The sequence below is a fragment of the Amblyomma mixtum genome, chromosome 2 (assembly GCF_055824585.1).
Source record: "Amblyomma mixtum isolate Tamu chromosome 2, ASM5582458v1, whole genome shotgun sequence".
NCBI classification, from domain to species: domain Eukaryota; kingdom Metazoa; phylum Arthropoda; class Arachnida; order Ixodida; family Ixodidae; genus Amblyomma; species Amblyomma mixtum.
The window spans coordinates 230,741,271-230,754,049 of record NC_143013.1 but is presented as its reverse complement, the minus strand read 5'-3'; the positions used below and the strand labels follow the sequence as shown (position 1 = coordinate 230,754,049).

Here is a 12,779-nt window from a genome sequence, read left to right as displayed (position 1 = left end):
TATTTTCCTGATGTCATCGATCCATTTACCAGGTGCTTCACTTTCCTTTTCTAGCAGTTTTGCAAGCATACATCTTAGATTGCGTTCGTTTAGATTCTCTTCGTACGCAATGGCACTAGACCGTTCAACTGCTTTAATTTTAACCTGTGCTTTGCAAAGTTCCCACTGTTGCCATATTTTCAGCTCACTAATAGGCTCTATTTTGCTTCTTTCTTCAATTACTGCACAGCTAAAGTCATCGTCCTTAATTAGCTTGTTATTTATTTTCCACAGATCCCAACTAAAAGCACTGCCCCGTTTTTTCAATCCTATCCCACACACTACTAAACAGTGGTCCGAAAAAGCCACCGGCACTACATGGTAACTGTTGCATTTTGGAATCACATCCAGCGATACATAAATGCGGTCAAGCCGAGCATGGCTTGTCCTCTGAAAGTGTGTGTACTTCACACCGCACGCGTCTTGCAAACACTCTGCCACATCCTCAAGGTTCCATTTATCTATTATTTGCGACAGTATCTTCGTACTTGCGTCCCTGAACACCCTTGCACTGGTCTTATCGCAGCCACTTAGGACGCAGTTGAAGTCGCGCATGATGATAAGCTGTTTCTCGGAACTAAGACGCTGTTCAACACTTCGAAAAAACGCAGCCCTTTCGTCCGTAACATTTGGTGCGTACACACAGACAATTCGCCACTCAATGTTGTTCAATGTAAAATCGATAGCGACACAACGACCTGAAGGACACGAGAAATGAGCTTGCACGACAAGACCCGGCAACTTCTTGGCCATCCTGACAGAACGCTGGTGCACTGAGATCGGCGCAGAGTGAAGCCTTCCTTTTTGGTCTTGCAGGCATAAAAAAAGTAATGTCAGAAGTGGGATTCGAACCCACGCCCGGAAGACCGGACTGCGACCTGAACGCAGCGCCTTGGACCGCTCGGCCATCCTGACAGAACGCTGGTGCACTGAGATCGGCGCAGAGTGAAGCCTTCCTTTTTGGTCTTGCAGGCATAAAAAAAAGTGATGTCAGAAGTGGGATTCGAACCCACGCCCGGAAGACCGGACTGCGACCTGAACGCAGCGCCTTGGACCGCTCGGCCATCCTGACTTTTTTTTTTTTTTCTTTATTGCCGATTTTGACGTACAAATCAAGAGGTTACAAGAAATAAAACATGGCGGCCACACTTCGGCCGACACGACTTTAAAATTTTTTGAGCGACATTAATCCATCTAGTACAGTTATCCATTGTGGTGGATCAGGCAGTGCGTTGTACACATTTCTTAAGCGCACAACGCTCTCAATGAAATGTTCGCGAACCGGGCGAACAACCAAGTCCGCGTGTTCAAACTGCATTCGTGTTTTCCACACCGCGTGGAGGCCCAGGACCATTATGAGGTCATAAGGTATTTCCTCTGAGGGATTCACAGGCAAGAAACGTATGCCGTACGGATCCAGGGGTAACTGTTTTTTTAAAGTTCTTTGGAGTACATCCCAATGAAAGATCGGGTCCCAGCAGTCTAGAAATACGTGTTCTATTGTTTCGGGTTTCTTGCATAAAAAGCAGTCAGTGTTCCAGGGAATGAAGAGTCCTTTATCGTGAAGCCAGGTCTTAACTGGGAGGGTGTTTGTATGTAACTTGAAAAAGAACGATTTGGCGGAGGGTAGTATAGGCATTTTCTTCACTCTTTTTAGGACGTCCTGTCCTGGGCCACCGCGATGTGGAGAACGGTACAAAGGTACAGGGAGCATGACATCTACAAGGTCTCTGTAGAGTTTTTTCTTTGTAACGGTTGACAGGTACTGCTGGGAAAAACGTACATTCAACAGCCTATACGATAAAACAACTTCATGCAGGTATCCAGTCACCCTTCCGCACATATTTTGCACAGACGAGACTACGAATCCAGGCAGGAGTCTATACAGTCTTACTTGTATAACTGTGCGCAGGAAGATATCATTCTGATCTCGTAAAAAAACAAAGCGTGCCACAATTTGTCGCAGAAACAAGTGAGCCAGGCCAAGACCTCCTTTCTTTACAGGCAAAAACAAATTCGTTCGACTGGACCGCTCCCAAGTCGAGGCCCAAATAAAAATAGCAAAAACCCGATGCATTTTTTGAATGCTCATCCTCGCCGCACACAACACATTCATGACGTACCAGATTTTTGATATCAAAAAAAGGTTGCAGACAGTGGCTCTAGAAAACATCGACAGTTGCTTGCCTTGCCACCCGTTCGCCTTTTCTTTAGCCATCAAGGCTTGATCCCTCCAGTACGGTTCAGGGTCGCGATAATTTCCGAGAGGCACACCAAGGTACTGCGTTGGCACCATTGACCAGGTGAGCCGACAAAAGGCTTCTGGTGTGTCCACCCAATCGCCATGCCAGAAGCCATGACTTTTATCCCAGTTTATCTGGGCTCCACTCGCATCACAAAACTTCTCGACGACATTAGTTGCCTCTCTAATGCTATCTTTGCTGGCGCAGAACACCGCGATGTCATCCGCGTACGCCAGAATTTTGACTTCGGCAGCCTGTAGTCTGTAACCTGTTATGCGCGCATTATGTTCCATCGCCAGACAGAGTGGCTCAAGATAAGCGGCAAACAGCAGTGGTGAAAGGGGGCATCCCTGCCTCACTGACGAGAGCACGCACAAGCTATCAGTGAGCTCACCGTTAACAATAATACGCGTTGTACATTTTTTGTACGCCATCGTGACGCCTTCCGTAATCACACTGCCCACATTCGTGTGTTCAAGTATGCAGAGCAATGCCTTGTGCGAGACACGGTCGAAGGCTTTTGCCAGGTCAAGCTGCATCATCGCGACGTGATCGCCCAGCGCATCGCAACACTCGAGCACGCTTCGAGCCACGTGCACATTCGTCGCGATAGTGCGGCCTTTAATGCCACAAGTCTGGTGTGGTCCAACCAACTTCTTAATAACACCTTGCAGTCGCTTTGCTAGAACTTTGGTGAATATTTTATAGTCGACGTTAGCAAGAGTTATTGGGCGATATGAGCCTGGCAACACACGTTTCTGAGCATCATCACTCTTCGGGATTAGCACGATATGCGAGGTTGTGAAGGACAAGGGTAGTCTTTTCTGGTCATACGCTTCGCTAACAACGTGATAAAGAACTTGGGCAACCTCAGACCGGAAGGTTTTATAGAAAATGGCCCCTAAGCCATCCGGCCCAGGTGCTTTCCCGACTGCCAGCTCATTTATTGCGCATTCTATCTCACTTGGTGTGATTGGTTGTTCTAGCTGTGTCCTTACTTCTTCGTCAAGCTTTGGCATCAACGGAAGGAATTCTTTTTGGAAACAATCTTTAAGGTCCCGTGGATGGCTTAGAATTTCTTTAAAGTGCTCGGCAATCGCATGCTTAATTTCATTTCTGTTAGACGTGACGTTTTCACCTATAGCTAGTTGGCGGATTTCTTTTTGACATGCGTATCTTTTTTCATCTGAGAGAGCCCGCTTGGTTGGCATTTCTCCCGCCCACAGCTTCTCGGACCTTGATCTCACTACTGCCGCCTTGTACTTCTCCGAATCTATCCGTTCAAGTTCAGTTTTCACTTCCTTTATTCCTCTAACACACAGACCAGGTTCGACATTCTCCATACTAACAAAAAACTGCAGTTGCTGGCGAAGCTTTGTCTCTGCTTCTTTCTGATTGCGTCGAATTGCACTACTTCTTTCAATAGCCATTGTTTTTACTTTCTGCTTAAAATCTTCCCAACGAATGGCGTAACATTCTGGCTCGCTTGCAGTCAAATTTTTCAGTTCTTTCGTTACAGCGTCGACAAAAGCTTCGTCATCCAACAGCTGCGCATTCATTTTCCACAAGTCCCAGCTAAAGATTCGTTTCCTCTGCGTCTTTCCAAAGGCGGCCGTTACCAAGCAGTGATCGCTGTATGCGATGGGTTTCACTTCGTACTCGCTACACATTGGTATCAATTCGGCAGAGACATATAATCTGTCTAACCTTGCATGGCTGTCTTGCTGGAAGTGTGTAAACTGCGGACGAGTACCGCTGGCGAAAACGCTACCAATGTCTTCAAGGTCATATTCGTGCACAAGTGTATTAAGAAATTCTGCACTCTTGTCACGAACACGCGAATGTTTTGCGCGGTCATCAACATTGCAAACACAGTTAAAATCGCCTAGCAGTATTATCACTTTCTGACAGTTTAGGTACGCCTCAAGCCTTTCAAAGAATGCCCGCCGTTCCATGTCAATATTCGGCGCGTATACACAGATGACGCGACACTCCAATTCGACAAAGACGATATCAGCGATTAAGAGGCGTCCACTGTCACATGAAAATACTGACTGCACGCAGATTCCAAAGTTGTTGCATATGAATATGGCGCAACCACCTGATCCACCAATCGCGTGAGAAATACACACATCGAAATGAGCACGAAAATTGGACACCATTCGGTCGGTGAGCTCCTGGCTCTCAATTTTTGTCTCTTGGATTCCCACTATATGTAAGTCATTATCTAAGAGAAGGCGACTAAGCTGACATTGTCGTCGTCTTGCTCCAAGGCCCCGTACGTTTAACGTCGCTACCCGTAGCGCTCTTTCGATATTAACCGCCATGGCTACACGGTAGAATGGTGCCCATTACAATAGCCCAAGGGTCTGTGGTCATCATACTGTGGCGATAAGCGCGTCGAAGGCCAGGAAAAAAAAAATAAAACTCTAACCAACAAAAAAGGACAGTCCAAGTAAACTTGGCACCTCTTTCCAAGCCCGAACACGAAAAACGAACCGCTCATGATGAGGGCCATGGCGTTTACGGAAACCCCTCCCAACCCACCTTAGCTAGACAAACTAAATTTACGGGGGCGGTTTACCCGCCTGCCGCGAATCGACCGGAATGTTCGGTCGCGGCTTCAAGGTAGACCTCCGCATACCTGGGGCTTTGGTGGGTGGCTCGTCTCCGCCCCCGCCGTCCTCCTTCGTCCCAACGCTAAGGATCTTGTCGTGTGGTCGTTTCCCCGCCAGCAGGCTGGCTGAAGCGCTAAGGATGTCCATAACCTCGGGTTCTGAGGTGCTGGGAGCCGCTTCATAATCAACTGAGGTTTTCAGCTCGGCGCTCGGAGCTGTCGAAGAATCCTGCGAAGGCGGTTGATGCTGCTCTGCAGTAACCGCTTCGGTTCCGGGTTGCTCCTGCTGCGGCAGTGGAATCACCGTATTTTCGGCAACCTCCGTTCTTGCACTTGCCACCGATGCTGCATCGTCCATGTCCGCCTCGTCCATGAGCAGGTTTGAGGCGTCGTCGGTGGTTGTCAGTCCTGTTACGCTGGCATACGTCCGCTCGCACTGGCTGCTCTCATGACCGAAGCGTCGGCACGCACTGCACTTGGGGATGCGGCAGTCGCGACGAATGTGGCCCGTGCCACGGCACCGAAGGCAGAGCGGAGCCCTGCCTGGCACGACCACGAGGGCCAACTCTCCGGCGACGCTCACCTGGTGCGGCAGGTCGTCCAACTTTACGCCCGGCTTCAACTTCAAGGTGACCAGTCTGGTAGTTGAGCCCTTATCTGCTAGGCCGTGCACCCGCCACCGCTCTCGGCCGACGTCTGTGACCTTCCCGTACGGCTCGAAGGCAAACCGTACGTCGTCGTCGGGCACGCTGTGCAGCAACCAATGCACTTTCATGCGAACGTCCTGGTTGGCAGGATCAATTACGATACAGCGGCACTTTTTCACCAGCAGCTCACCCATGCCGACAATCTTTTTCACCGCATCTTCGTCCTTGAAAGTCACCGCCCACACATGGCTCATGCGGTAGGCTCCGAGGGCAATCACTTCCGGCAGGAGCGATAACTCGGCGAGCGCATCGCGAAAATCTTCTGCCCGATACGGGCGGGCCCTAACATCACAGTGTAGAAAAACGGTGTTCAAAACAAAACGCCCTGTTGGCAAACTAGGCAAAACAACTTGGTACTCATTGTCTGAAGCAATATTCCTGTTACCGCGGCCCTGCTGGGCCGCTGAAGCCGCTCCTACGGAGCCCATGACACACACGTCCGTCACGCTCGGTGGCCGGAAATGGAATCCCGCCATCCTGACAGAACGCTGGGGCACTGAGATCGGCGCAGAGTGAAGCCTTCCTTTTTGGTCTTGCAGGCATAAAAAAAGTGATGTCAGAAGTGGGATTCGAACCCACGCCCGGAAGACCGGACTGCGACCTGAACGCAGCGCCTTGGACCGCTCGGCCATCCTGACAGAACGCTGGGGCACTGAGATCGGCGCAGAGTGAAGCCTTCCTTTTTGGTCTTGCAGGCATAAAAAAAAGTGATGTCAGAAGTGGGATTCGAACCCACGCCCGGAAGACCGGACTGCGACCTGAACGCAGCGCCTTGGACCGCTCGGCCATCCTGACAGAACGCTGGGGCACTGAGATCGGCGCAGAGTGAAGCCTTCCTTTTTGGTCTTGCAGGCATAAAAAAAGTGATGTCAGAAGTGGGATTCGAACCCACGCCCGGAAGACCGGACTGCGACCTGAACGCAGCGCCTTGGACCGCTCGGCCATCCTGACAGAACGCTGGGGCACTGAGATCGGCGCAGAGTGAAGCCTTCCTTTTTGGTCTTGCAGGCATAAAAAAAAGTGATGTCAGAAGTGGGATTCGAACCCACGCCCGGAAGACCGGACTGCGACCTGAACGCAGCGCCTTGGACCGCTCGGCCATCCTGACAGAACGCTGGGGCACTGAGATCGGCGCAGAGTGAAGCCTTCCTTTTTGGTCTTGCAGGCATAAAAAAAGTGATGTCAGAAGTGGGATTCGAACCCACGCCCGGAAGACCGGACTGCGACCTGAACGCAGCGCCTTGGACCGCTCGGCCATCCTGACAGAACGCTGGGGCACTGAGATCGGCGCAGAGTGAAGCCTTCTTTTTTGGTCTTGCAGGCATAAAAAAAAGTGATGTCAGAAGTGGGATTCGAACCCACGCCCGGAAGACCGGACTGCGACCTGAACGCAGCGCCTTGGACCGCTCGGCCATCCTGACAGAACGCTGGGGCACTGAGATCGGCGCAGAGTGAAGCCTTCCTTTTTGGTCTTGCAGGCATAAAAAAAGTGATGTCAGAAGTGGGATTCGAACCCACGCCCGGAAGACCGGACTGCGACCTGAACGCAGCGCCTTGGACCGCTCGGCCATCCTGACAGAACGCTGGGGCACTGAGATCGGCGCAGAGTGAAGCCTTCCTTTTTGGTCTTGCAGGCATAAAAAAAGTGATGTCAGAAGTGGGATTCGAACCCACGCCCGGAAGACCGGACTGCGACCTGAACGCAGCGCCTTGGACCGCTCGGCCATCCTGACAGAACGCTGGGGCACTGAGATCGGCGCAGAGTGAAGCCTTCCTTTTTGGTCTTGCAGGCATAAAAAAAGTGATGTCAGAAGTGGGATTCGAACCCACGCCCGGAAGACCGGACTGCGACCTGAACGCAGCGCCTTGGACCGCTCGGCCATCCTGACTTTTTTTTTTTTCTTTATTTCCTGGCTTTGGAAAACAACACTTCACAAAAAAAAAAAGGAACAGACAAATCACAAAAGCAATAGTACAGGACAATGAACACATTGAAAGACATACTCAGCCGCCAGCGTCAGGCTGGCTTCGTCACATTAAAACTCCCGCAAAGACAACAAAGGCTCTACCCTTGAGAGCCAGTCGGGAGGTTCCGCAACCGCTTTTTGTATAGCGACAAACCAGTCCATACACTCTCGGAAATAAATTCGGGCAGGGCGCGCTTCCCTGTCACAGTGATAGCCTGCCATTCTGGAGCGCCATATACAGTGGAGACCCAGGAGCATAATTAAATCAAATGGAACCCCGTCGTCATTATCAATGCTTAAATATCGAATGCCATGCGAATCTAGGGGGAAATCTTTCTTCATAGTCCGTTGCAAAACATCCCAAAAATAAACCCCTTCCCAACAATGTAAAAAAACATGGTCTATTGTTTCCGGCTGCTTACAGATTAAACAATGCGAACCCCAAGGTAAAAATAAATCCTTTCCCTCGAAAAATTTCTTTACTGACAATGTTCCGGTGTGTAATTTAAAGAAAAAGGTCTTAGCGCCTGGTGGCACCTGCATTTTCTTTACTCTCTTTAAGACGTCCGAGCCTGGGCCTCCACTGTATAAGGCTCTATACAAAGGTTGTGGCAAAACAGTGTCACATAAATCTTGGTACAGCTTTTTCCGTTTTACACAACACAGATATTCATTAGAAAAACGCACTGAAAGAAATCTAACACTTGCGACGACCTCTCTGTAATAGCCGAATATACCACACGTAACTTCTTCGGTGGAGACAACAAACTCCGGCAGTAGGCGCCGCAGCCTAACTTGGCAGACAGTGCGCAAGAAAGGGTCGGAAACGTCGCGAAAAAACAAAAACCGATTGACCACTTGCCGCAAAAAGAGGTGTCCAAGTCCCAAGCCACCGTCTTTCACCCGACGGAATAAGTTTGTTCTGCTGCAGCGTTCCCATTCTGCAGCCCAAACAAAGACGGCGAAAAACCTGTGGAGCTTCTGTATGTTTACACGCGAACAATGCAAAACTTGCATAACAAACCAAAGTTTACTAATAAAAAAAAGGTTACATACAGTAGCCCTGGCGAAAATCGATAAGTTGGCACCTTTCCACTTCTCCGCTTTCTCCCTTAGCGCTTTCGGCTGCTCTTGCCAATATTGCTCGCTTTGGCGGTAACCATCAAGCTCGACACCTAAGTACTTGGTTGGGGTTTTCGCCCACGTCACATTTGCAAAGTGGTCAGGCTGCGATGGCCAACGTCCATGCCAGAACCCAAGGCACTTGGCCCAGTTCACCCCGCTTCCGGTAACCTGAGAGAACTCACGGACACATTTGACCGCCTCGGTTATACTCTCATGGTCAACCGTACAAAGTGCAACATCGTCCGCGTACGCCAGCAGCTTCACCTCGGCTGCTTGTAACTTAAACCCTTTTACGTTATCATTGTTCAATATTTTAATACACAATGTCTCAATATATATACAAAACAAAAGAGGGCTGAGAGGGCAGCCCTGTCGCACCGAACGCTGCACGCTAATGGGGGCCCCCAGACTCTTATTTACGATCAATCTCGTCGTGCAGTTTCGGTACGCCAGGGCCACGCCCTTGCGGATAACTGACCCAACATTCGCATGGTCCAAAATAGAAAACAAAATTTCGTGATCGACGCAGTCAAAAGCTTTCTCGAGGTCGACCTGGAGAATGGCCACCCGACCATTCGAGTTTTTTTTTTTTTTTTTATTGCCAGGATTATAGTCAACATGAAAGGGTACAAGGCGTAAAACATATCAGCCACACTTGGGCTAACATGACACTAAAATTTTTTCAGAGACACCAATGCATCCAGACAAGCAATCCATTCTGGTGGATCAGGGAGCGCTCGATAAACTTCTCTGAGACATACGATACTTTCGATAAAGTGGTCTCTGACAGAACGCACGACAGGTTCGGCATGTTCAAACTGCATTCTCGTTTTCCACAGCGCGTGGAGGCTCAGGACCATGATAAGATCGTACGGTATATCGTCCGAAGCGTCTACCGGCAGGAATCGTATTCCATATGGGTCAAGAGGCAACTGTTTCTTTAATGTGCGCTGGAGAACGTCCCAATGGAAAATCGGGTCCCAGCAATCTAGGAATACGTGCTCTATGGTTTCAGGCTTTTTGCATAAAAAGCAGTTTGTTGACCACGGTATGAAGATGCCTTTTTCCTGAAGCCAGGTCTTAACTGGAAGTGTGTTGGTATGTAGCTTAAAGAAAAAGGATTTAACTGAAGGTAATATTGGCATTTTCTTTACTCTTTTGAGTACGTTTTGTCCAGGGCGTCCACGGTGTGGTAAACGGTATAACGGTACAGGTAGCATGGTGTGAACAAGGTCCTTATACAGTTTCTTCCTACTAACAGTGCACAAGTAGTCTTGTGAAAACCGCACGTTTAACAACCTGAACGCGAGCACTACTTCGCGCAGATAACCAGTCACAGCGCCACATGTGTTCTCACATGACGTCACAATGAATCCTGGCAGAAGTCTACGTAGCCTCACCTGCATCACGGTGCGGAGAAAGGGGTCATTTTGATCCCTTAAGAAAAGAAATCGTGACACGACTTGCCGCAAAAACAAGTGAACCAGACCTAGCCCACCGCACTTGACTGAGATAAACAAATTAGTTCGGCTAGATCTCTCCCAGGTCGAGGACCAAATGAAAATAGCGAGGACCCGATGGATTTTTTGTATGCTCGTTCGCGATGCACACAACACGTTCATCACATACCATATTTTTGAAATTAGGAAGACATTGGAGACAGTCGCACGGGAAAACATTGACAGCTGTCTTCCCTGCCATGCATCAGCCTTTTCTTTTGCCTTCGTTGTTTGATCGGTCCAGTATTGTTCAGGATCACGATAACACTCCAGGGGCGCACCGAGGTATGGTTTAGGAACTGTTGACCAATGAAGGCGACAAAATTGCTCCGGCGTGGCGTCCCAGTCTCCATGCCAAAATCCATAACTTTTGTCCCAATTTATCTGGGCTCCGGTGTATTCGCAAAATTGTTCAACAACAGCTGTGGCTTCTTTAATGCTTTCTTTGTTTGCGCATAATACGGCGATATCATCCGCGTAGGCCAAGATTTTTATTTCTGCCTCACGTACTCTATATCCTGTTATGCGTTCATTGTTTGCAATTGCCAAACATAGCGGCTCTAGGTAAGCCGCGAACAGCAAGGGCGAAAGAGGGCATCCCTGCCTCACCGACGAGCGAACGCTCAGGCTGTCTGTCAGTTCGCCGTTTACGATGATTCGCGTTGAGCAGTCAGTGTACGCCATTCTGACGCCTTCAGTGATAACGCAGCCTACGTTAGAATGCTCTAAAATGCAGAGCAGAGCCTCGTGCGAGACACGGTCGAAGGCTTTGGCCAGATCAAGCTGCATCATCGCAACGCGCTCGTCAAAGGCGTCACAACACTCGAGGACCGTTCGCGCGACATGCACGTTTGTTGCAATGCTTCGGCCTTTGATGCCGCAAGTCTGATGCGGCCCTACCAACTTTGTTATAACGCGTTGAAGTCGTGTCGCTAAAACCTTCATAAATATTTTGTAGTCCACATTGACAAGGGTTATCGGGCGATAAGACCCTGGCAAGAGACGTTTTGCTTCATCGTCAGTCTTTGGTATCAGCACGACGTGCGACGTTGTGAATGATAAAGGAACTCGCTTTTTGTCGTATGCCTCAGTGATGACATTGTGCAAAATCTGAGCAACCGAACATTTGAAGGCTTTATAAAAGGCAGCTCCTAGGCCGTCAGGCCCGGGTGCTTTACCAAGGGACAGGTCATCTATTGCGCGTTCTATTTCACTGACGGTTATCGGTTCTTCCAGTTGCGTCTGTACTTCTTCGTCCAGCTGTGGCATAAAGGAAAGAAATTCTTTCTGGAAGCTGTCTTTCGTATCACGTGGGTGTCCTATCAAGTTCCGAAAATGCTCGGCCATCACTGTCTTGATAACCTTTTGGTCAGTCGTGATCTCGTTTCCGTTGGCAAGCTGCCGGATTTCTTTCCGACATGCGTATCTTTTTTCGTCGGATAGTGCGCGCTTTGTTGGCGTTTCTCCCGCCCACAGCTTCTCGGATCTTGCTCGTACAATTGCCGCTTTGTATCTTTCTGTGTCTATAGTTTCGAGCTGTGTTTTCACCCGCCTTATTTGTTCAGTACATTTACCGGGCTGAATGTTTTCCATGCTTATCAAGAATTCTAGTTCCTGGCGAAGTTTTGTTTCGTTTTGTTTCTGGTTGAACTTAATAATGCTGCTTCTTTCGATGGCTATTATTTTAACTCTCTGTTTAAACTCTTCCCATTCAACTCCGAACTGGTTTGGCTCCAGTGTGAGCAACTTCTCTAATTCTTCCGTTACTGCGCTAACAAATGCATCATCTTCCAAAAGCTTCACGTTAAACTTCCAGAGGTTCCAGTTGAAGCGACTTTTGTTTTGCCTTCTTCCAAACGTTGCAGTTACCAAGCAGTGGTCACTGAACTGGACTGGTTGCGCTTCATATGCTGCACATGAAGAAACCAGTTCGGGTGATGCGTATAGTCTGTCTAATCTCGCGTGGCTGTCACGCTGAAAATGGGTATACTGAGGACGTGTACCATTCGTAAATACGCTACCAATGTCTTCTAAATCATAATCATGCACCAGGGCACTTAATACTTCTGCGCTCTTGTCCCGAACTCGTGTGCGTTTAGCGCGATCATCCATTGTACATACGCAATTAAAGTCGCCCAACAATATCAACACTTTGTGACAGTTAAGGTAGGCTTCAACACGTTCAAAGAAAGATCGACGCTCGGTCTCAACGTTGGGTGCATAGACACAAATGACACGGAAAGATAAATCATAAACAGCAAAATCAACAACTATAAGGCGACCACTTTGGCATGACAACACTGACTGTACACAGATCCCCAAGTTATTACGGATGAAAAGGGCGCAACCACCTGATCCACCATTCGCATGACAAACGCATACATCGAAATGCGTACGGAAATTGGACACCATTCGGTCGGTCAGTTCTTGGCTTTCGATTTTCGTCTCCTGTACGGCAACTAAGTGTAATTCTTTATCAAGAAGAAGGCGGCTTAACTGACACTGTCGCCTTCTTGCACCTAGCCCCCGGACATTTAACGTTGCTACGCGTAGCATTTCCCCGAGATTAAGAGCCATGGTAA

General features: G+C 49.0%; 1 protein-coding gene and 11 non-coding genes across 12 annotated transcripts; all 12 read right to left on the bottom strand.

Annotated features, from left to right (window-relative positions):
• Nucleotides 1-870: 870 nt before the first annotated feature.
• On the bottom strand, nt 871-954 carry TRNAL-CAG (transfer RNA leucine (anticodon CAG)). The gene has a single exon. It is a non-coding gene; the product is annotated as a tRNA-Leu (tRNA).
• A 73-nt stretch (nt 955-1,027) lies between these two features.
• Nucleotides 1,028-1,111, bottom strand: TRNAL-CAG (transfer RNA leucine (anticodon CAG)). Its single transcript has one exon. It is a non-coding gene; the product is annotated as a tRNA-Leu (tRNA).
• Nucleotides 1,112-4,755: 3,644 nt separating this feature from the next.
• Nucleotides 4,756-6,057, bottom strand: LOC149362936 (uncharacterized). The gene has a single exon (XM_089569840.1). It carries the CDS (start codon nt 6,032-6,034, stop codon nt 4,850-4,852), a length of 1,185 nt encoding a protein of 394 aa, XP_089425966.1. The 5' UTR covers nt 6,035-6,057; the 3' UTR covers nt 4,756-4,849.
• Nucleotides 6,058-6,160: 103 nt separating this feature from the next.
• On the bottom strand, nt 6,161-6,244 carry TRNAL-CAG (transfer RNA leucine (anticodon CAG)). Its single transcript has one exon. It is a non-coding gene; the product is annotated as a tRNA-Leu (tRNA).
• A 73-nt stretch (nt 6,245-6,317) lies between these two features.
• TRNAL-CAG (transfer RNA leucine (anticodon CAG)) lies at nt 6,318-6,401 on the bottom strand. Its single transcript has one exon. It is a non-coding gene; the product is annotated as a tRNA-Leu (tRNA).
• Nucleotides 6,402-6,473: 72 nt separating this feature from the next.
• TRNAL-CAG (transfer RNA leucine (anticodon CAG)) lies at nt 6,474-6,557 on the bottom strand. The gene has a single exon. It is a non-coding gene; the product is annotated as a tRNA-Leu (tRNA).
• Nucleotides 6,558-6,630: 73 nt separating this feature from the next.
• Nucleotides 6,631-6,714, bottom strand: TRNAL-CAG (transfer RNA leucine (anticodon CAG)). Its single transcript has one exon. It is a non-coding gene; the product is annotated as a tRNA-Leu (tRNA).
• Nucleotides 6,715-6,786: 72 nt separating this feature from the next.
• On the bottom strand, nt 6,787-6,870 carry TRNAL-CAG (transfer RNA leucine (anticodon CAG)). Its single transcript has one exon. It is a non-coding gene; the product is annotated as a tRNA-Leu (tRNA).
• Nucleotides 6,871-6,943: 73 nt separating this feature from the next.
• Nucleotides 6,944-7,027, bottom strand: TRNAL-CAG (transfer RNA leucine (anticodon CAG)). Its single transcript has one exon. It is a non-coding gene; the product is annotated as a tRNA-Leu (tRNA).
• Nucleotides 7,028-7,099: 72 nt separating this feature from the next.
• TRNAL-CAG (transfer RNA leucine (anticodon CAG)) lies at nt 7,100-7,183 on the bottom strand. Its single transcript has one exon. It is a non-coding gene; the product is annotated as a tRNA-Leu (tRNA).
• A 72-nt stretch (nt 7,184-7,255) lies between these two features.
• TRNAL-CAG (transfer RNA leucine (anticodon CAG)) lies at nt 7,256-7,339 on the bottom strand. The gene has a single exon. It is a non-coding gene; the product is annotated as a tRNA-Leu (tRNA).
• A 72-nt stretch (nt 7,340-7,411) lies between these two features.
• On the bottom strand, nt 7,412-7,495 carry TRNAL-CAG (transfer RNA leucine (anticodon CAG)). Its single transcript has one exon. It is a non-coding gene; the product is annotated as a tRNA-Leu (tRNA).
• Nucleotides 7,496-12,779: the final 5,284 nt, after the last annotated feature.

Excerpts from the sequence above, each read along its gene's own strand:
- LOC149362936 (XM_089569840.1), bottom strand. The coding sequence starts at position 6,034 with ATGGGCTCCGTAGGAGCGGCTTCAGCGGCCCAGCAGGGCCGCGGTAAC.